The 22,619-nt window shown below is 36.5% G+C and overlaps 1 protein-coding gene across 7 annotated transcripts in view; it reads left to right on the top strand.

Annotated features, from left to right (window-relative positions):
- Nucleotides 1-22,619, top strand: part of ATP8B4 (ATPase phospholipid transporting 8B4 (putative)) — a 324,241-nt gene that overhangs the window by 234,982 nt on the left and 66,640 nt on the right. For all 7 annotated transcript variants that reach the window (XM_082387909.1, XM_082387911.1, XM_082387910.1 and 4 more), the window contains 4 exons: nt 1,968-2,176; nt 4,939-4,982; nt 9,495-9,660; nt 14,598-14,786. In XM_082387909.1, the coding sequence (XP_082244035.1) occupies nt 1,968-2,176; nt 4,939-4,982; nt 9,495-9,660; nt 14,598-14,786 (608 nt within the window). The remainder of the gene's footprint in view (nt 1-1,967; nt 2,177-4,938; nt 4,983-9,494; nt 9,661-14,597; nt 14,787-22,619) is intronic.

Genomic DNA, 22,619 nt, shown 5'->3' with positions numbered 1-22,619 from the left:
ATTACTATTTTATACTGTTCTGGATCTTCTTGTTAATGTACTAACACATGCAACTAAAATATTTATGAACAAAATGAGACATGAAACTGAAAAAAATCTCTTAGAAAGGAAGAGCAGAGACAATGTGATTATAAACCTAGAAAATCCGAAAGAATAACTCTGTACAACTCTTAGTAAGATAATTCAGTGCAATGTTGTGTTTTGTAACATAATCACTTTTTTTAATATTAAGAAAAGCTTTTAGTATTAAAAACACTTTCCTTTAAGCCAAAAGCAACTAAAAAATTTTCCCATCAATAAAAAGATACAATGTCCAGGAACAAATCTATCAAGCTATGGTGTGGACCTTTGTGAAAAACAAAGAGAAGCAAAACAAAACTAAACTCTTTACCAATAGAAGTACTTTTTCAAAATTGAATTCCTGGGGAGATTTATCCTTTTTCTTGAAGTTGTGTTTAAATGTTATAAAATATCCATTATTTTCAAATAATTAAGAGGTTAATATAACTTTAATAAAAATTCCAAATAAGTTTAATGAGAAAGTTGATACATTGATTCTAAAGTTTATTTGATGAATACATTGATTCTATCAAGAGGAATAAATGAGTGATTACAGGTGAGAATTTTTGAAAAAGAAGAGAATAAAGATTTTCTTACCTCTTTCCAGGTATGCCAAATTTTATAAAGCTACAATAATGAAAATAAGAGGTGCATTAATTAACACATTAAGGAACAAAATTGAAATGCCTAAAACAGATTCTACTGAAGAAATAATTTATATGTGACATGGAAGCATCTCAATACAGTAGGGGAAAGGATTCAATGTTCAAATGGTGATGAATAAACTTTGTAAAAATTGAAATTAGCTTCTCTATGCACATCCTTCAGAAAATTCTAATTGCAATAAATAATTAAATGTGGGGAAAATATCAACAAAGAACTAGAAAAAGAGTATAGATATCTGTGTATATATATAATCTTGCCATAGGGAAGGCCTAAGCAAAGCTCCCTGAAAAGAAACTATAAACAGAAACTATAAACTATTGATAAATTTGATTGATTAAAGAGAGAAAACTTCTTTGTGTCAAAAATAGTGGAAACAAAATTAAAAGATGAATGATAAACTGGGTAACATATTAGCATAATGTATATAGATACATATGCCATATATATATCTACAATTTTTACAAATCAATAAGAAATACACTAATACCTGAATAGGAAAGATGAAATAGGCAGGTAATGCAATTAGATAATTCTGAGAAGAAATATAACTGGCCAATAAAATTTGAAAAAAAAAATTCAACTCACTGATAAGAAAAGAAATGCAGTAAACAGTAATGAGATACCATTTGACTTGGCATAGACTAAAAGATAATTTTCAGTAATCTAATGGTAGAAACTTACATTGTAACCTTTTTGGAAGTTGATTTTGCCTTGTGTACAAAGACTGAAAACGATTATACCCTTGGCTTCAGAAATTCCACTTCTAGAGCTGGAAAATCGTAAATCACCACTAGATCATGAGACAATGCTCTTTTCAATGGGCAAAGTAATATGACAACACAACCTGTTTTTACTCAATAGCTATTATGGTTTGCTTAGTGCTTCATGGAGATACTCCTTTCTACCTCTTTTGGCAAAGTGAAGCCACATCAAACAACTAAAATGCTATAGGAGAAATCTCTACTGGGCCTGTTTAATGTAAGTAGAGAAGCATGGAACATTCCCTAAGGCTTTATGCAAAGCCAGCTCATTGTTTCAAGGTGCTACAAGGAAATGGCTTAGAACATTTTATGAACAGACTCCGCTGAGATGCCTCTGAAGTTCACTAAGACCTGGAGACAGAGCATCCACATTTTCTTCTAAACTCTGAAGACTTTGGCAGACTTCTTGCTTTGGCAAAGCTTTGTATCTTCTGAAATTGATGGAGTATTTCTCGTTTTTTTCCATTTTAATGATGAAAGTGTGGAAGTAATTCGTCTGGGACACAGTTATTTTATAAACTGGGATCGGAAGATGTATTACTCTGGGAGGGCAACACCTGCTCAAGCTCGGACGACCACGCTCAATGAGGAACTAGGCCAGATTGAATATGTTTTCTCTGACAAAACGGGTACCCTCACTGAAAACATCATGACTTTTAAAAAATGTTCCATTAATGGGAGAATCTACGGTAAGGGAAACAGTTCCTTTTTCCTGATATTGTTAACAGTCCTTAAAAAAAATAAGCAGCACTGTTTTATTTTTTAATTAAAAAATCTCTTTTTCTGATGAATATGGGCACCACCAGCATCTAATAACATAGTGCTTGGCACATAATAAACCCTTGCTAAATATTTGTTGGATGAATGTTGAATAATTCAGATGATACTTTGGATCTGTTACCATTCATGGGTAGAGACGGGGGTTAGATGTGATACTGTCTGAGGTTCCTTTCAGTGCACCAACTGTGTGATCTGTTCGGTGGTGCTTGATAGACCCGTATCCCAGGGAGGACAAGTTCTTCATAGCCTGATTTATTTCAGTAAAAGCAGTATTTTATAGTTGCTTCCTAACAGCTCTGGAATTGATGTTAGTGTCTGTATTCATAAGAATTTACAATTCATTCCTGAGAATTCACACTGTATAGGGCTACTCTGAGTGGTCAAACTGTTTCATCAATATCCAGTTCCTATTTGTATGCTTCTTTTAGGATACCTGCTCTGTTTTGGATTTTTAGGCATTCTAGTTATATGTGACCCTTGTCACCCCGACTTTGGCTAGTTAGCAGACAGTTCCTTCTGTTGAGAGCACGAAAGCTTCCTGGAAGGGTCCTGTCGGGTTCCTCTGGACTCCCAATCTCACTTCACTGGACTCTGAGTGTACAGTTTCTCAATACAGAAATCTCAGGAAATAAAGGAAATCTGAGAAAGAGAGGGAAGACTTTCCTTTGTCTCCTGATGGGAAACTTCACACATTGCCAAATATTTTAAAGTAAGATTTGACCCTGAGCAAAACTAAGAAATACAAGAAGTTGATTTTCATACTCTCCTACCTTTTGACCTCCGTCTGCTATCCCAACCCCATAACCCACGGTCGCCATGGTTTCCTCACCTCTCTTCTGCCCTGCCCCTGTCCTGCCCCACCCTTCTCTGGTAGTGGACCAGATGATTTTCAAGCTGGACTTCCACAAGCCCTCAGTTACATTGTGCATTTCTGATACCACTATTATTAAGGTGATAAAATAGAACCTTTTCTTAAAATTTATTCTTCTGATATTATTTTCAGAGGTTTTCAAAATATACAATCCAAAGAGCAGTTTAAATGAGAAAATTTCTGTTAGAGTATTGGAGATATTTTGAATTTTGTAGACCTTTTGGATTCTTTTGCCATGGCACTTATTGATAATATAATAATTATAATAATATCCCTTCTAGGAAATGACCCTAAAGAAATTATCAGACACTGGACCAAGATTTATTTGTAGATATGTTTGTCACAGGGTGATTTTTAGAGAAGTCCCTTGCTTTTCACAAAGCATATATCCTAAGATCTTTGCAAATCTCCAAATTTACAAATCCCATGATAGCTTGTAATTTCCCTCATAAAAGGCAGGAAAGTAACTGAAAGATTTAAGTAATCCCTTTAGACCCTTAAATTTATATAGCCATTCTAATTTATAATACATTTACTATTACTAAAGCACTCATAGAATGTTCCAGAATCACTTCCCCCCCCCCCCATACAGTTGGCCTTGTTTATATCATACATCCAGGCCTTGGGAAAATTTGATATTCTACTCTGATTTATCTAAAGCTTCTATTTTCTTTCTCAGAACTATTATTTTCTTAGACTTCTTCAATTTTTCTTCACTTTCATCAGCAGCCTTGTGAAGAGGCTTTCTTTGGGAGGACCATTTTACACAAAGACAGTTTTATTTTGCTTTTAACGTTTATCAGAGTTATAGCATAAAGGGCAATGACTGGCACATAACCGTGGTGAGTTTGGGATTTAAATTCCAGGTGCTGGGCTAGGTTCACTCTCTAGCTCAGGGCCTCTTCCCACACAGCAGCCTCACAGTATTCTAGATTTAGACCTGAGCCCCAGAAAAACAACCAGTAACTCTTTATCAAGTGGCTTTTGGGTTACAGTATTGTGTAGTGAAAAGAGAGAGATTTGAATTAAAAAACCTACTATGCTGACTTTTTAGTTTTAGTTGAATCATGTCACTTTGAATTCTGTTCTTCAGTCCTGTCCTCTATAAAACAGGAATGGAAATCTGTTTTTTGTTTGTTTGTTTGTTTGGTTTCATTTTTTTTTTTTTTTACAGGTTTTCGTTCCTTTTTTAAAACGCCTGTATTTTCCAATATATTTGTAATAAGCACATATCGGCTTTATACTAAGAATAGTTATTTTTAAATGTTTGGCACATAGGTGGCTATGTTTTCTGACTGCAGAAGGCTCTGACGTGGTTTCATGTTTACTCGCTAATTTGACCTTGCCATTATAGATATTAAAGATGGATCTGGCCCAAACCAAGATAGACAAAGATGTACTCACCAAGCTCTAGCATTGATGAGAATTGGTCTGTCTTGGATATCATTTTGGATTCCCCAACAGTGGGTATAAAGTGAAAAACAAAATTTGTCTCTTGCAAGCATCATAGATAATGGTAACAACAGAATGATAAAATTTACAGAAAAACATGATTGCGATCTTATTTTGTTTTAATGTGTACTGCATTTTAGTTCTATCTTGGGCAAACATGAGTATCTTTCTGTGTTAATCACTGTATCTACCATTACAGTTTGAAAACACTCCTTAAAATGTCTAGGTTTGAGCTCATGATGTCATCTAGTAGTAGTGCTTTAATAAACAAGTGTATTTCTTAAAACTAAGTGACTAAATCTAGTTTCAATTTCATTTATTTTTAATTCTCAATTTTTGTTTTGTCAGGCGAAGTACATGATGTTCTGGGTCAGAAGACAGACATGACTAAGGTGTGGAGGTGATAAAATTCATTCTTACTTTTAATTTCAAATTGTATGTGCTTTTAAGAAATGATGAGTTCCTAACACCTGATTTCCACTATGACCAGATGAGGTACCTAATATGTAACATTAAAAAAATAGATTCATATGGTTCAAAATTCCTTCTCATCCAGGTTTCTCAACCACAGAGTTCCCTGGTTTTTTTTCTCTTTCAGAAATATTTATTATATACAAGCAAATATATTTCTCCATTTTTTACATAGTTGGTAGTGAACTATACATACTGTTCTTAACTTTCTTTCTCAACAATGATCAAGATCTTTCTATATCAGTGAAAAAAAAGTGCTCCCTTATTCTCTTTATGGTGAATAATGGTCTGTTATACCAATGTTCCTTAATTTATGTAAGGAGACAAGAATGGACATTCAGAATATTTTCGATATTTTGCTTGTAAAGAAAATGCAGCAAAAATAACAGTGTATACATTATATCACATGGATCCTATATTCTCTAACAAGTTCCATTTCTAGGGAACTGCTCAATCAAAATATATGTGCATTTATAATTTGATAAATATTGCCAAATTGTCCTCTTTAGAATTTACATCAGTTTACCCTGTCACAAGCAATGTACACGAGTACCTGCTTTCTCCTACCTATACCAACACAATGTTTTATTAAAGTTTTTGATTTTTGACAAGACTATGTAAAAAGTCACTTTGCTGTGAAACAGAAATTAACCGCAACATTGTAAATCAACTCTACTTCAATAAAATAAAAAAAAATTTTTGTTCTTTCCTGTTTTAAAAAATATTTATTTATGGCTGCATTGGGTCTTAGTTGCACAACGCAGCATCTTTTGTTGTGTCGCACGGGCTTCTGTCTAGTTGTGGCACGTGGGCTCAGTAGTTGCAGTGCGTGGGCTCTCTAGTTGCAGAGTGCGGGCTTAGTTGCCCCACAACATGTGGGATCTTAGTTCTCCGACCAGGGATCGAAGCCACGTCCCCTGCATTGGAAGGCGGATTCTCAACCACTGGACCACCAGGGAAGTCCCTCTTTCCTTTTTTTATACAAGTATTTATGGTTATTAATTTCCCTCTGAACACTGCTTTAGTTTTAATTACATGGATTTTGGCCTGTAGTGTATTAAAGTATCTTTATTTTTGTTATATCAATTTGAATATCCACATTGAACCATGAGTTTTTAAGGAAGAACTTTAAAATTTCAAAGCGGTTGGGAGTCCCTCCCCACCTTTATTGTACTTTTAATAAAAGAATAGATTTGTATATACACTAATATGTATAAAATGGATAACTAATAAGAAACTGCTGTATAAAAAAATATATTAAATAAAATTCAAAAAACAAAAAATTCATCACTACTGTAATTACAAGTTATTTTTTCTTGTGATGGGAGTTTTGAAATTCTATTCCCTTAGCAACTGTTAAATATAAAATAAAGTATTATTAACTATAAAAACAAACAAAACAAACAAAACAAAACAAAAAGAATAGATTTGTATTATTTCTACTTTTTTGGAATTTATTTGGGTTTTCTTTGTGGCGTAATATGATCAATTATTGTCTGTGTTCCAGGGTCCTTAAAAAGAAAGCTTATGTATTTTCTGTTTTCAACGTATAAAATTAGCTGTATGTCATTTTAGTTCTACCTTATTAATTATATTATTTAGGCCTTCTGTTTCATTATTTATCTTTTATCTATATTATCGTTTGGATTAAAGAGGTTAACTAAAGTGTTCGGATAATTTCTCTCTCTCTCTAGCTCCTATATACCCTGAAGTCTTCATTTTATGAGTATTGATGCTATCTTGAGGTGCATCGATGTTCACAGTGGTTATATTTTTATTATGAATGTGCTCTTCTTTGACTCATTTAATTCTCCTTGGCCTGGATTCAACCTTATTTAATATTGAGGTCATGTCTCCTGGTTTCTTTTTTTTTTTTTCTTTTTTTTTCTTTTTTGGCTGTGTTGGGTCTTCGTTTCTGTGCGAGGGCTTTCTCTAGTTGCGGCAAGCGGGGACCACTCTTCATCGCGGTGCGCGGGCCTCTCTTGTTGGGAGCACAGGCTCCAGACGCGCAGGCTCAGTAGTTGTGGCTCACGGGCCTAGTTGCTCCGCGGCATGTGGGATCTTCCCAGATCAGGGCTTGAACCCATGTCCCCTGCATTGGCAGGCAGATTCACAACCACTGTGCCACCAGGGAAGCCCCTCCTGGTTTCTTTTGATTTGCATTTGCCCACCTCTTATTTTCAATATTCCTAAATAACTTTGTTTTGGATGTGTCTCATGTATAGCAGAGGGTTGGATTTTGCTTTGCATCCAATTTTTTAATAAGTGAGTTTGGGCCATCTACATTGGCTCTGTTAAATATTTTAGGTTATACTTTGTGTCTTTATAATTTTTAATAATTCTCCGTATGGACTCTGCTCTGTGTGTGTGCTTCTCTTGTAATATTTAGGAAAGTATTTTATTGTTTCTCTACTGCATACTTTCAAGAGTTTATACAATACTCAATTCTTTTTTCATAAGCAGTGTCTATCAATTTCCTAATATGAAAAATGGTAAAATTATTATATTTATCCTTCTTTCCCTCATATTTTCCTACTACTTGTATTAATGATGCTTCTTAATCTTAAATATACATAGATTTCTCTTAGTTGATTTGAGCTTTTAAATGATATCTTCTGACCTTCAGATACTAAAATGAGGAAATCAGGATCTCCTGCTAATTTTTAGCAGTCTTTTCTACATAGTCAATGTATATAATATATACATTTTGTTTTGCCATCCTAATCTATTTCTTTTATATTTAGTTCTTCAGTTAGAGAGATTTGGTGCTTACCACTAACTACTCCCTTTCCCACTGTTTTTCCAGTTATCTCTTATTTGGCTGAAGTATCCTCAAAGAAACAAAGAAACTTTCTTTCTCACAACTATTTCAAGATGGGTTCATGAAAAGTATCTGTTCAAAACTACCTGGTGACTTTATATTTGAATGACAGTTTGACAGGCTGTAATCTCTTTAAGTCATAGTTTCTTCCCTGGGCGTGGTTTAGGGAAGTCTAAAGCCAGTGTGTATTTTACTCCTTAGTAGTGAGCTGATCATTTTTTCCCCCCAATGTGTGGTTGTTTTCAAACTTTATTACATGAACAAAACAATCTGTGATTAGATAAGTCTCCATGATTCTGGGATAAACACAACTAATGGAGTATCTTGTATACTGGTATGTCTTCTCATATACTTGGATATATAAGTATTATATTTAAAATATTATTCTGCAGTCTCCAAGACAAAGTGTATATTAAAAGTATTTTCCCATTAACTGCGCTTGCAAAGACATGATCACAGGTCTAGTGCTTTGAATAATAAACTTTTAAAAGTTAGAAGTACGTTTTGTGCTTTTCAGAAGTCAGTGAATTAACAGAGATCTTATTTAGTATTGAATTATCTTCTACTATTTTGTTCTGTTCTTTAGTGAACCCTGTTTCTTTCGTCTTTTTTTTTTTTTTTAGTCAACAAATTTTTAAGTGGACAGTAAACTATTATTAACAATGAGCACAGTGTACTGCAGATCCCAGAATTTTTTCACCTTGCATGTCTGAAACTCTGTAATTCTCATTGAACTGCGATTCCCCACTTCCCCATTCTTCTAATTCCTGGAAACTACCATTCTACACGCAGTTTCTGTGAATTTTCCTACTTTAGATACCTCATATAAATGGAATCATGCAATATTTGTTCTTTTGTCAGTGGTTTATTTCACTTAGCATAATGCCCTCAAGGTTCATTCATGTCATAGCATAAAGACAGGATTTCTTTTTTTAATGGCTGAATAATATTCCATTTTATATATATAACCACATATTCTTTATTTATCTGTTGATGGACATTTATGTTGTTTCTACCTCTTGGCTATTGTGAATAATGCTGCAATGAACACGTGAGTACAAATATCTCAAGATCCTGATTTTCATTCTGTCATTATATTATGCAGTAACTCTAGTGAGATCAGAGAAAGTACTCTGTAATCAAACACATTAATATTTTTATAACAGAAAATATTAATTCACACTAAGTAGACTTTTAAAAGTCTATAATTAGGCACATACCATTCCAGGTCAGATATTGCTGCCAAAATGAGTTCAAGTCAGGTCAGGTTTTGCCATCAAGTAAGTTTTGAAAAAAACTTTCAGTTTTCAGGGTTTCTTTGTATTTTGGAGTTGAAGTAAACATTTGAGAATCTGTACATCCATTGGATATTTTTCTTCCCCATATGCTTTTGGAAGGTTTACTGCTCTGGTGATGAAAGTTTACATAGCTCTGAAATGAGAAGATAATATTTAACGGTAATGAGGAAACAGAAAGCCATTTTAGTGCCAGGCTTTTGAGGCTGAAAAATCATACAAGCACTAAAAATACTTAGAGGAAGTGTTTTTGAATTTTAAAAGATTGTTGTTGGAATGAAGTCTACAGTTTCGTTGTTGTTGTTGTTCTTCTACAGAAAAAAGAGGCTGTGGGTTTCTCAGTCAACCCCCAAGCAGAGAGAACATTTCAATTTTTTGACCACCATCTGATGGAATCCATTAAAATGGGTGATCCCAAAGTGCATGAATTCCTTAGGTTACTTGCACTCTGCCACACCGTAATGTCAGAGGAAAATAGTGCAGGTAAGTACAAAGTGTGTCTGAGTAGTGAGCCTTGTTTTTTAAATCAGTATTGATATTTTTATTAAGAATGTTTGGAATTGGAAGGATTTTCTAATTCAGAATATAGCATTGCATGAGGGGTTTACCTATCACTAACTTTTCTTTGTATTTATTTATATCCTGAATGTCTTCCAAAAGATATGGAGAGACTTAAAGGAAAAGAAAAAGAAAAGAAATAGGAACAACAAAAAGATGAGGGCCTAGATATGCCAGTTAAAGGGGATGAAATATTTTTTATGATTGAGCACCGTATTTGACTGTGAGCTTCCTGGTAGGCAGGACAATCAGAGAAACACTCTTGAGCCACTTAGCTTTCGCTATTAACATGCACATCTAATAGATGCAGATAGCCATCAGGCGTATGCTTAGAATGAATTTTCCCAGTAATGGGACAGATTTACACTGATAGAATACTTGTGTTTAGTCCCCATTATGAACAAGTTCCACACTACCAGGATGGTTGTTCAGAGCTCAGGGTTCACAGAAGAGAACAAAATCAGCTGGGCCGCTTTAATATTGAAGCAATGAGGCAGGTGGACAATGGATGGTGATTTGGCTTCTCGCTCCATTTGGGCCCAGTCTATTCCATTTACAAGTTTTATTTCTTTCTACTATCACCTGTTGGGTGAAAATTACCACTCAAGTAATTTCAACTCAAAAGTGAAATATATATAGTCTGCAGACTGTATATATGTATGTGTGTGATATATATATGTATGTGTGTATATGCATATGTACATTTGAATATACGTTTTCTTTCTCTCTATATATATTTTTCTTCTTTTTTTCTTTGTTGGGACTGCATTCAAGCCATAGTTTTGTCCTTGATGATGATGGACTAACTCATTCCTCTGATTTTAATTGCTGTGAGGATTCACATAATTATATTTATAACTTAAACTGATATTTATAATAATAATGCCAATAATGATTTATTATATTTTTATCTGAGGATAGCACAATGCCTTCAAGTAAATTTCTTTTATCTCTGCCTTTGAGTTTATTTCATTTTTAAAGCTCTATTTTATTTTAATAGCTATCTGTTTTTATTTCAATATCATGATATTTTCTTAGATCTCTGAGGATATTAATTATTCTTAATTTGAAATCTTCTTTTGTTTCCTCTATTATGTTTCATTTTATGGAATGTTGTTTTTTGAGTTCTGTGTCTAACTTTCATGTCGTTCTCAAATGTTTGATGGTTTGTGGTTGCCTGTTCCTACTTGTGTTTGAGAATCCTTGTTTGCCTCTTGGTGAATGTAGGTTCTGATTACAGTGGCCTGTCTCCCAAGATTGTGGGGGAGAGGCACAATACGTAGATCGTCTTCTGGGTATGGGGTTCCCCTCTCCTGGAATTCATATGATACCTCGGTTTAGCTATCTTACTTTTTCAGATCTAGTGCTAGGAATCTGTGCCAGAACCCTAATTTGAGACAAAGTTACACTTAAGATCTGGGCTGGAAGAAAATATCAGAGTCATGGAGTTCCTTTCTCTCATTAATTTATTTCTCTTATCCTTGTGGAATTCTAAAGCTACTTCTGGCTGTTTTCAGCTTTGGTCTCCAGCCCCAGCATTCAAATCTTAAAAGTTTCTTTAGGTGGATTGTGTACTTTGTGTAGAAGAACATTTTCAAGGTTTCATCCTGGGGCAAATGTCACTGCAGCCTGCTGTTCGGAGTAAGCTGGCAGGAGGAGGAGCCCAAATGGTCTGGGAGAGCTGAATGGAATTCTTCAAATAATTTTATTCATGGTGCTTCCAAGACCACTTCTGCTTTTCTCATTTGTTGATTCTGATTTGGAGACTCTTTGGGGGTTGCTCTTACCTCTGTATTAATTTTCTTTTTCAAATGCTTTGAGCTGTGTTTTTCTCCTTTCTTATTTCTTCATTTATCAAATCTACTTTTTATCTTTCAGACATTTCTCAAATTTCTAGTTTACTGACAATATTCATTCTTCTTCTTTTTTTTTTAACATCTTTATTGGCGTATAATTGCTTTACAACGGTGTGTTAGTTTCTACTTTATAACAAAGTGAATCAGCTATACATATACGTATATATATCCCCATATCCGCTCCCTCTTGCGTCTCCCTCCCACCCTCCCTATCCCACCCCTCTAGGTGGTCACAAAGCACCAAGCTGATCTCCCTATGCTATGTGGCTGCTTCCCACTAGCTATCTATTTTACATTTGGTCGTATATATAAGTCCATGCCACTCTCTCACTTTGTCCCAGCTTACCCTTTCCCCTCCCCGTGTCCTCAAGTCCATTCTCTACGTCTGCGTCTTTATTCCTGTCCTGCCGCTAGGTTCTTCAGAGCCATTTTTTTTTTTTTTTTAAGATTCCATATGTATGTGTTAGCATACGGTATTTGTTTTTCTCTTTCTGACTTACTTCACTCTGTATGACAGACTCTAGGTCCATCCACCTCACTACAAATAACTCAGTTTTGTTTCTTATTATGGCTGAGTAATATTCCATTGTATATATGTGCCACATCTTCTTTATCCATTCATCTGTTGATGGACACTTAGGTTGCTTCCATGTCCTGGCTATTGTAAATAGAGCTGCAATGAACATTGTCGTACATGACTCTTAAAGGGGGCACTGATTTTCAGTTTACCTTTATACTAAGAGAGTATCCTTTCTGGGGGCTCAATTTTAAGAGGTGGTCTCCCATTAGACTTCTTTCCCTGGCCTGTGTCTTTTCTAACCAAAGCCTTGAGAGACTGGAAACAAATGAGCAAGTTCTCTTGGTTTAGAAAATGCCCTGCCTTTATCCCATTTTTTTTTCAGTCTTTGACCTGAACAATGACTGCTTTCTAGCCAGTCCTGGGTGCATTCAAAAATATTTAAATGTTTTGTCTTTGTGGAATATGTAGCTCTTTGCAACAGGGGAGGTTGATCCTGGCACCTACTCCACAGTGCTGCCAGAAGTGGGAGTTATCATATCATTTCGTGGGTAGATCAAGAAATTGCTTTAATTTTTTTTCTTTTTGGAATTTCAAAAATTAATTTATGCCTATTGTAGCAAGTGAAACCATACAATACAAAGATTTATAAAGGCAGAGCTAATAATTTCTTCCCTGAATTTTAATTCCACCTCTACAGGGGTAACCAATGTTAACATTTGGTGTGCATACTTTCACACTTTCTATTTGCTTGTCTATATATGAATATATGTAGATGTGTAGGTGGTTTGTTTTTTTTTTTTTAATTTTATTTATTTATTTATTTATTTATTTATGGCTGTGTTGGGTCTTCGTTTCTGTGTGAGGGCTTTCTCTAGTTGCGACAAGTGGGGGCCACTCTTCATCGCGGTGCACGGGCCTCTCACTATCGTGGCCTCTCCCGTTGCAGAGCACAGGCTCCAGACGCACAGGCTCAGCAATTGTGGCTCACGGGTTTAGTCGCTCCGCGGCATGTGGGATCTTCCCAGACCAGGGCTCGAACCCGTGTCCCCTGCATTGGCAGGCAGATTCTCAACCACTGCGCCACCAGGGAAGCCCGGTGGTTTGTTTTTAACAAAAAGGAATCATAATATATAGATTAATATGCAACTAGTTTTCTGAACAATTTATCTTGTATATTACTATAAATCAGTAAATATGGATCTAGCTCTGCCTACTTTCTCTAATCTATTTTTACATACAAAGGTAGTACAATTTTATATAGAAAGGCTTACTTTATTGATGCTGGTTTTAAAGTGTATTTTTATGTTTCCACCCCCCCCCCCCCCCACTTCATTCTTTTCCTCTCTTCTCCCCTCTCACCCTCACTCCAACACATACACAATACCGGATACCAATCATTAACATCCTGGTTTGATTCCTTACATTTCAAGGGATTTCTTGTATGCATTCTCATAAAATGGTCATTAGTAGCAGACTGAAGAGGAATTTGGAATGTCTGCTCTGTCACTCTGGCTGTGTGATCTTGCAAAAATCACATACTATTTTCAGTCATAGTTTTCACCAGTATAAAATGGAAATACAGTCATACCTCATTTTATTGCCTTCACATATACTGTGTTCTCTACAAATTGAAGGTTTGTGGCAACCTTGCATCAAGCAAGTCTGTTGGCACCATTTTTCCAACAGCATTTGCTCACTTTGTGTCACTATGTCACATTTTGGTAATTCTTACAATATTTTAAACCTTTTCATTATTATTTTATTTGTCATGGTGATCATGGTGATCAGTGATCTTTGATGTTACTATTGCAAAAAGGTTATGACTCACTGAAGGCTCAGATGATGATTAACATTTTCTCACAGTAAAGTATTTTTTAATTAAGTATGTACATTCTTATATATAATGCTATTGCACATACAATAGACTACTGTATAATGTTAATGTAACTTTTATATGCACTGAGGAACCAAAAAATTCATGTGACTCGCTTTATTGTGATATTTGCTTTATTGCAGTGGTCTGGAACCAAATCTGCAATATCTCCGAGGTATGCCTGTAATAATTTTAATAATCCCTACCTCATTGCCATGAGGATTATGTGCGTTAATATATATTAAGTGTTTTAGTATGTGAAACTTTCATAGCACATTTCTAGTCACTGAAAATACAAAGGTGTGGTCTCTGCCTTAAGAAACTTTCAGCATAGTAGGGAGGCAGGCTCAGGAATGAGCCTTTTCCTGTAAGATGACAAGGGCTCCAGCGGTGGTATACATGGTGTCCTGCGGATCCACAGCACAGGCACCTGGTCACCTGGTTGGTGAGTGGAAAAGGTCTGATTTCTAGAGCTGACACTTGGGTTGGGTGTTATAGAATGAGTTGGAATTGGCATTGGTGTTCTATGAATGTTATTATTCTCAGTATTAATACCTTTGTTTCTTTTCCTTTTTTTGTTGTTACTTAATCCACCTGTTTCTTTTCCTTTTAGGAGAGCTGATTTACCAAGTTCAATCACCTGATGAAGGGGCCCTAGTGACTGCTGCAAAAAATTTGGGGTTCATTTTTAAGTCTCGGACCCCAGAGACAATAACAATAGAAGAATTGGGAACACTAGTTACTTATCAATTGCTTGCCTTTTTGGATTTCAACAATTTCAGAAAAAGGATGTCTGTCATAGGTATGGTTGGTGGCTGAGAGTATTTTTGATCTCTTGATAGTACTATGGTTATATGGAAACTTCTCAAGGATGACTTTACTCTTGGTTATGTGCTGAGAGTTGTGATATTTATTAACCTTTGAACTTCTGTTATCCTCAACTTAGCCTCAACTCAGTAGTGGTGATTATAACTAACATGTAACAAGGGCTTATGGTGTGTCCAGTACTGGTCTAAGTGCTATACATGAATGAACTGATTTAATTGTCACAACAACCCTACAAAGTAGGTACTATTATTTTTATGCCCATTTTAAAGATAACAGAACTGAAACAGAGAGGTTGAGTAACTTTCCCGAGGTCACATAGCTTGATACAGAATAGCTAGGATTTAAACCTAGGAGGTCTGACTATGAAGGAAGGTCATTCACTACACAGCACTGGCTCAGGAATGCCAGTTATTGTTGATATTGTTGTTTTGTGAAAATCATCATCAGTCTTCTCATTATTATCCATTGACTCTGTTCACTTGCATTGCTGGAGATGATCACCCATTACTGAATTTAGCACCACAATGAATCCATGCTTTCCTAAGTCAGTGCTAACCCTCAGTGCTGCATCAATGTCCCTCTCATTCTTATTTTGCTCCTTTTTCCAGTCCTTATAACAGCTGTTCTAAATCTTTGCCCTTTCCTCAAGTCCTCAACCTTGCCATGAATCTCCTTTACTCTTGGAAGCTAAATTCACCTGCTATTTCTCTAAAAAAAGAGGCCCTCAGAGATGCACACTATCACCTTACCCTTTTCCCCATCTTCCTCCTTCATCCCCAAGCTATAACTTTACTCAGTCTTTTTCCTGATTCAGAGAAAAATTCCTCTTGCTCCTTTTCAATGCTGAAGATTCTACCTGTTCCCATCCCTTTTCCTTCCCTGCTTGCTCCTTATTCTTTGTCACTGGCTCCTTCCTTCAGCCTGCAACTCTGTCATCATCCTGTTTCCTTAAAGATTATTGTTCATGTTCTGACCTCCACTGATTTTGCCACCCCATTTTTCTTCTTTCCATCACAACTTAATTTTTCAAGGTCAGTTTTTGATCCTTACCTTGATTTCTCTTTTCAGCCTATTAGGGTCAGTCTTCTGCTTCCACTGTTAAAAAAGAAATGCCTTCTCAGAAGTTTGCAATCACCTCATAACTGCCCAATGCAATAGCCCTCCCCCTCTCTTTCTTTCTCTCTCTCTTTCTTTTTCTTTCTTTCTTTCCTTTTTCTTTCTCTCTCTCTTTCTTTCTTTTCCTCTCTCTCCCTTTCTTTTCTTCCTTCCTTCCTTCCTTCCTTTCTTTCTTTCTTTCTTTCCTTCCTTCTCTCTTTCCTTCTTTCTCTGCCTCCCTCTCTCTCCTTCTTTCTCTGCCTCCCTCTCTCTTTCTTTCTCTACCTCCCTCTCTCTTTCTTTCTTTCTTTCTTTCTCTCCCTCCGTCTCTCCCTCCCTCTCTCCCTCCTTCTCTCCCTTCCTTTCTTTCTCATTTTTCTTTCTTTCTTTCTTTTTTCTTTTTCTTTCTTTCTTTCTTTCTTTCTTCCTTCCTTCCTCCCTTCCTTCCTTCCTTCTTCCTTCCTTCCTTCCTTTCTTTCTTTCTTTCTTTCTTTCTTTCTTTCCTTCCTTCCTTCCTTCCTTCTCTCTCTCTCTCTCCCCCTTCCTTCCTTTTTTCTTTCTGTCTATCTATCTATCTATCTAACATCTATCTTCTACTGTCATCTCTCTATCTTTTTGAACTTAGTGATATTCGGGACTGTTGACCTTCTTCTCTCGACACTCCTTTTTTGGCCTCTGTGAGCTCGCTGGCTCCTGATTCTCCTCTTGTCCTGTGTTTTTGTTCTCAAGCTCCTTTTCAAGCTGACTATTCTTTGTCCCACTCTTCAGTGTTGGTGTCCTTTTCTCTTCTCACTTCCTGTGCTCTCCTTGGATAATCTTGACCACTCACATGGTGGTAGCTATTGCCTATATTCTGTGTCCTTCCCATATTGTTCTTCAGTTTCAATCTCTCTCTGAGGTCTCCACACACTCTTTCAGCCTTCTCCTGGATTCTGCCACTGGGTTGTACTACAGTTACCTCAAATTTTGTATGTCTAATATAGAACTTTCTTTCTCACACTATTGCTCTTTATGTATGTTCTTATTAAAATTGTTAACTACCTTTTGCTATATGCCTGTGTGAGTGCACTGAACACTTTACAATGAATTATTTTATTAAATTCTTGCAATAGTGTATTACCCCCAATCAGGAGATGAGGCAGTTAAGGCTCAAAGATTTTAAGTATCCTGCCCAAGATTGTCACACAACTTGTTACAAGTCCAGTAAGATGCAGAGGAAATATCTGAACCCAGGTTTCAAATATTTGAACATCTTTCTCCAACATCTAGCCTCTTAATCCCTATTGTAGCTCACTTGCTTTTGATACTTCCATCTCCTTTGTGCCCCTTAGGCTAGTGGTTCTGAAACTTCAGCTCCCATCAGAACCACCAGGAGGGCTTGTTAAAATGCAAATTGCTGGGCCTAGGCCCTAGAGTTTCTGATTCAGTAGGCCTGAGGTGGGGCCTAAAAGTTTGCATGTCTAACAGGCTCCCAGGTATTGCTGATGTAGATGCTGCTGGGCAGAGAACCAGTCTGGGGACCATTGCCCTGGACAAGGAGATCCTCAAATACTACTCATTATTTTCCCCTGAGATACTCTGCTACTCTCTTCATTCAGGCTTCAGCATCTCTTGCCTTGTCTATAGGATCCTCAGTAGTCATCCTGTTTCTAAGTCTCTCCTCCTCAAGGCAACAGAGTAATCTTTCTAACAATAGCCTCAAAACCCCGTTTTTATCATAAAAGCCTACTGTCCTTTTCTCTTAATTCCCAGTGCCACTGCCTTAGTTAAGGCTCTCATCACTGCTTGCTTGTACTATTGCAATATCTTTAAACCTATTTCCCCTTAAAAGAATCCTCTGTGCTGACAACAGGGTATTCTTTTTAAAACGTTGGCCTGATTTTGCCATCACCAACTTAAAAAATCTTGCTGGTTTCCTAGAACTTAAAGGATGTCCTTAGCATGACATTCAAGATTGTTTGCAATCTGACCTCAAGCTGCTTTTCTTCCACTTCCTGAAACTATGTGCTCCAGCCTCACTAGACCTCACCATTCCTGGCATGCATTGTGCACTTTCACACCGTTTGCATGTACTATTTCCTCAGCCTAGACCTCTCCTTTTCTCCTCTTCTCTTCTTGGAAAACTCATACTCATCTGGTAATGTCTGATTCAGGTATCACCTGTTCTCTCAATTCTTTTCCTACCCTCCGAATAACCGCATTCTCCTTTGTTCCCCAGAGCACCTTGTTCATAGCACCAGTGTGATGCCAATCCCGGGATGCTCACGATTTTCTGTTATTAGAGCGGTGCTACCTGAAGGCAGGAGCTGCGCCATAGTCTTTGTAAATTACTCAGGGCCAAGCACAGAGCTTAGCACACAGTGGGTTCTCTACGAATGTTCATTAAATAACATTTAACCCAACACCTTGTAACTTATGAATATCCTGATCATCATATTAAATCAGTTTTTACTCTGAAAAACATGTGTGTATATGTAATAGCAGGGCTTTTGGTCTCTAACTACTAGAAACTAGCTCTGGGCGATTGCTCTCAGCAGGAAAGAAACATCATCTGAGGATGTTTATTTTTATTTTTTTTGACAACAGGCTGTAGGCAGTCACTATCAGTGTTACTGATGAGCACACATGCTGCTCTGGGTGTTGGCCTAATGTTGTATCAGCAGGAACTATCTTCTATTTACAGCTTCAGGGCAAGTGTTATTGATGTTGGGTTGGCCCAGAACTGGTTTCTCTTTGCTCTGAGGGTGTTGACAAAACCTAAGATTGCTACACAGGGAAACTTTTAGCTTTTCCCCAGTGTTGGTCACCATTACAGGCTATGGGGAAATCACAGCCTAACCACAAACATCAGATGTTTGCCTTAATGGATCCCATATGAAGAAAGGTAATGTTCCACCACAGAATACATGGAGGCTTGGGGCTTTATTTCATTTCTGTTTGTTTTTTAATCAGGAGGAATTTGAAAGAGAGACTCCACGAGGGTAGACAAGTCTCTGTTTGATAACAAGGTGAAAAACAATGTTAGCCTCATGATTGTCACGGGGCTTGGTTGGGCAACACCCCGACCTGAAGGCTCAGACATTTGTTGTTGCTGCTGCAGCTGCTTCTCTTTCTCCTCCTCCCCCTCTTAGGTCTTCTCCTCCTTCTTCAAGGTTTTTTTTTTTTTTGACAGTCATTCATTGAATCATGAATGTGTAGTTTAAGTACCAGGGGTACTTTCATTCTGGGGCAACAGCCCTGATTTAATCCAGAGGTATCTAAATAAAAATAGATTTCTATAAAGAATTTTGTCAGAAGGTATAGAACATACTATATTGATAAGCATGTAAATCTCAGTATGTAGTTTTAGAAGGATTAATGCTACTAATTATGTAAATAAAAATACAGAGATAAAATTCAAAGATAGTTATTAATAGGGGCAAGTGGCAGATAATTATTAAAGAAGAATAGATTACAATAGCTCCTTGTAAAGCCCTTACAAGATCTTTAGATAAAGGTTTCTTAACTCTAAACCTTTTAAGGATTATCAAAGTACAAATCACACTGACATATGACAGGCATTTCTCTCTATGTGGATGTATGAACAGCCACCCAACTGAGATATAACAGAGTAGAATTATTCATCACCCTTCACAGTGTTGCTATTGTATTTACCCTTACAGCATAAACCTGGAACCATTTCTGACTTTTTTCTTTCCTTTGTATCACAAAGGCATAGCTGCTGCTTTCAACGAATTTTGCATAATCATAATTCAACTCAATCAAGCAAATATTTATTCAGTGCCTACCATGTTCCAGGAACTTGAAGCTAAAGGAGAATGTGAAATTGAAAAATGTATTTTGTGGTTGCATCCAGGAGAAAATGGTGAAGCAGGATAGGAAATAGGCTAAAAAGGGGCCTGATGATTCCTGTTTATGACATGTTAAAGAGTCCAAACTTGATCTAAGGGCAGAAGGAAGCTATTGCGGGATTCTAAGCGGTAGTGTGAAGATGACTCTGGCTGTATTGCAGACGAGTTTGAGGGAACGAGTAAAACCATTTAGGTTAATGTGATAATCTAGGCAAGAGAGAAGGTGTCAGAGAGAAGTTCTTGGCTTCGATTGGATGTATGGGTGGTGAAGGGGGAGGAGCTTTGAGTGATGGCCAGATACCTGATTTGGGAGACTGAGTGAATGCTGAAGCTGGTTATTATTTTGTTTTAAAGACTTTTTTTTTTTTTTTTTTTTAATGTGGACCATTTTTAAAGTCTTTATTGAAATTATTTCAATATTACTTCTGTTTTATGTTTTGGTTTTTTTTATGGCCACGAGGCATGTGGGATCTTAGCTCCCTGACCAGGGATCAAACTCACACCCCCTGTATTGGAAGGTGAAGTCGTAACCACTGGACCACCAGGGAAGTCCTGAAGCTGGTTATTAGGACTGGAGACATAGGAGGAGTAACTAGTCATTGGTGATAGATAACGTGTCCAGTTTGAGTTTGATGTGCTTGGGCACATCTAAGAGGAGATGTCCAGTTGGTAGTTGCATGTACAGGCAGAGGGAGTGCTGGAAATGGATTTAGGCAGGAGATACACATTTGAGAGCAATCATCCTGTCGATGAAAACTGAAGCCATAAAAAGAATGTGACTGCCCAATGAGAGTGTGAAGGATGGGAGGAGAAGTCAATCCTGGGTAAATCTCTGAAGAACACCAGTATTTAAAGGACAGGCAATGGAAGCAGATTCTATAACTAAAAATGTATGACCTTTGTCCAGGCTCTGCCCACATGTTATCTTGAACATTTAAAACTGCTATGTTATTTTTAATTTATTTTTAAAAGTTAACTTCTGAAATGACTGAGATTTTATTAGCCTAGAGATTTCCTAGCAGAAGTAACTATAAGCCTTGAATGAAAAGGGATATAAAACTTGCTGAGCTGCTAAAGGAAATGTTTAGTGAGTAAAATTAAACAGGATTCCATGAAATTGGGTTTACATAAACTCAAAATTTAAAGGGGCTAATGCTGGGTTAAGAGAAGGCATCAGATATGGAAAATCTTTATTAAATCAGAAAATTGTAGAGCTAGAAAGACCTTAGAAGTTAGGTTGTTTAAACATCTCCTTTTCACAAGTAGAAACTGAGACAAAGAGATGGTGAGGGATTTGCACAAATCAAGATCAGTCTGTGATTTCCCTAGACCAGTGGTTCTCAATGAGTGGTCTGGGGAACCCTAGGAAAACTTGATAGTTTTTCAGAGGCTGCACAAGGACAAAAATATTTTCATAATAATACTAATGTTACTTGTCTTTCAACTTTTTTTCTAATGAGTATATTGTGGAGGTTTACAAAAGCCATATGACATGTGATAATATAACAGATTGAATGCAAAAGAAGATATGAGAATCCAACTGTCTTCTATTAAGCCAGACATTAAAGAGATCTGTAAGGGACTTCCCTGGTGGTCCAGTGGTTAAGACTCCACACTTGTAAAGCAGGGGGTGTGGGTTCAATCCCTGGTCTGGGAACTAAGATCCCACATGCCATGTGGCATGGCCAAAAAAATAAATAAATAAAGTTATCTGTAACTATATGAAACAATGCCCCTCCCCAAACTAAGTGTTTTGGTTTTCGAAAATATAGTTATTTTTCATAGAATTGTTATTTATGTAAATATATAATCGGTTTATTGTTATTATAATAATTATTCTTTTGGTAATATTACAATTAGTGTCTTAAGACTATTGATACAATAAAATTTCTCAGTTTTAATTTCTAATGCGGTAAATATTGATAGGTAGAACCTATATGGAGTCCTCATGAAGTTTTAAGAGTGTAAAGGGGTTCTGAGACCAAAAAGTTTGAGAACCGATATCCTACCTTGGACTATAAGAAATAAACAGTCATAGAGAAGTCATACTGGCAAATGTGGGATATATACACTTTGCCTTTATAGCTCTGGTAATGGAAGGGAGAAAATATGGGGGAAATTATTAAATTGGATTGTTGTATAAGAAAAGAAAGAGACAGACTTTCCTAGGATTAGATGTTCTGGAAATTATAAAAGTTGACTACGGGTCTTAGAAGATAAGACAAGCCCTAGACAAATCCTAATAAAAATCCTAATAAAAAAATATACAATTGAATATTACTCAGCCATAAAAAGGAACGAAATTGAGTCATTTGTTGAGACGTGGATGGATCTAGAGACTGTCATACAGAGTGAAGTAAGTCAGAAAGAGAAAAACAAATATCGTATATTAATGCATGTATGTGGAACCTAGAAAAATGGTACAGACGAACCGGTTTGCAGGGCAGAAGTTGAGACACAGATGTAGAGAACAAACGTATGGACACCAAGGGGGGAAAACTGCGGTGGGGTGGGGATGGTGGTGTGCTGAATTGGGCGATTGGGATTGACATGTACACACTGATGTGTATAAAATTGATGACTGATTAAAAAAAAAATCAGAATATCATATTTATGACTTGGTTTTTCTTATGATTTAGACACTTGAGATGTCTCTCCTTGGAATCATCAGGAGAAAAATACAGTATTTCAGGTTCATTCTTGAAACCAACTTCTCATGGTTAAGGTGTATTGACTAAAAGATCTTCCTTCTTCAAGAGATTCCAGACCTCTGTAAGACACTTCATTGTAATTGGAGAAAAAAGAAGAATGAAATCAGGCCAGCAGCTGCGGGAGGCCAAGGCAGCCCCCAGGGCTAGGGA

Source organism: Balaenoptera borealis, assembly GCF_965194805.1.
Source record: "Balaenoptera borealis genome assembly, chromosome: 3".
Taxonomy (NCBI): Eukaryota; Metazoa; Chordata; class Mammalia; order Artiodactyla; family Balaenopteridae; genus Balaenoptera; species Balaenoptera borealis.
The sequence above is the reverse complement of the archived record's forward strand: the minus strand, read 5'-3'. Positions and strand labels throughout refer to the sequence as shown.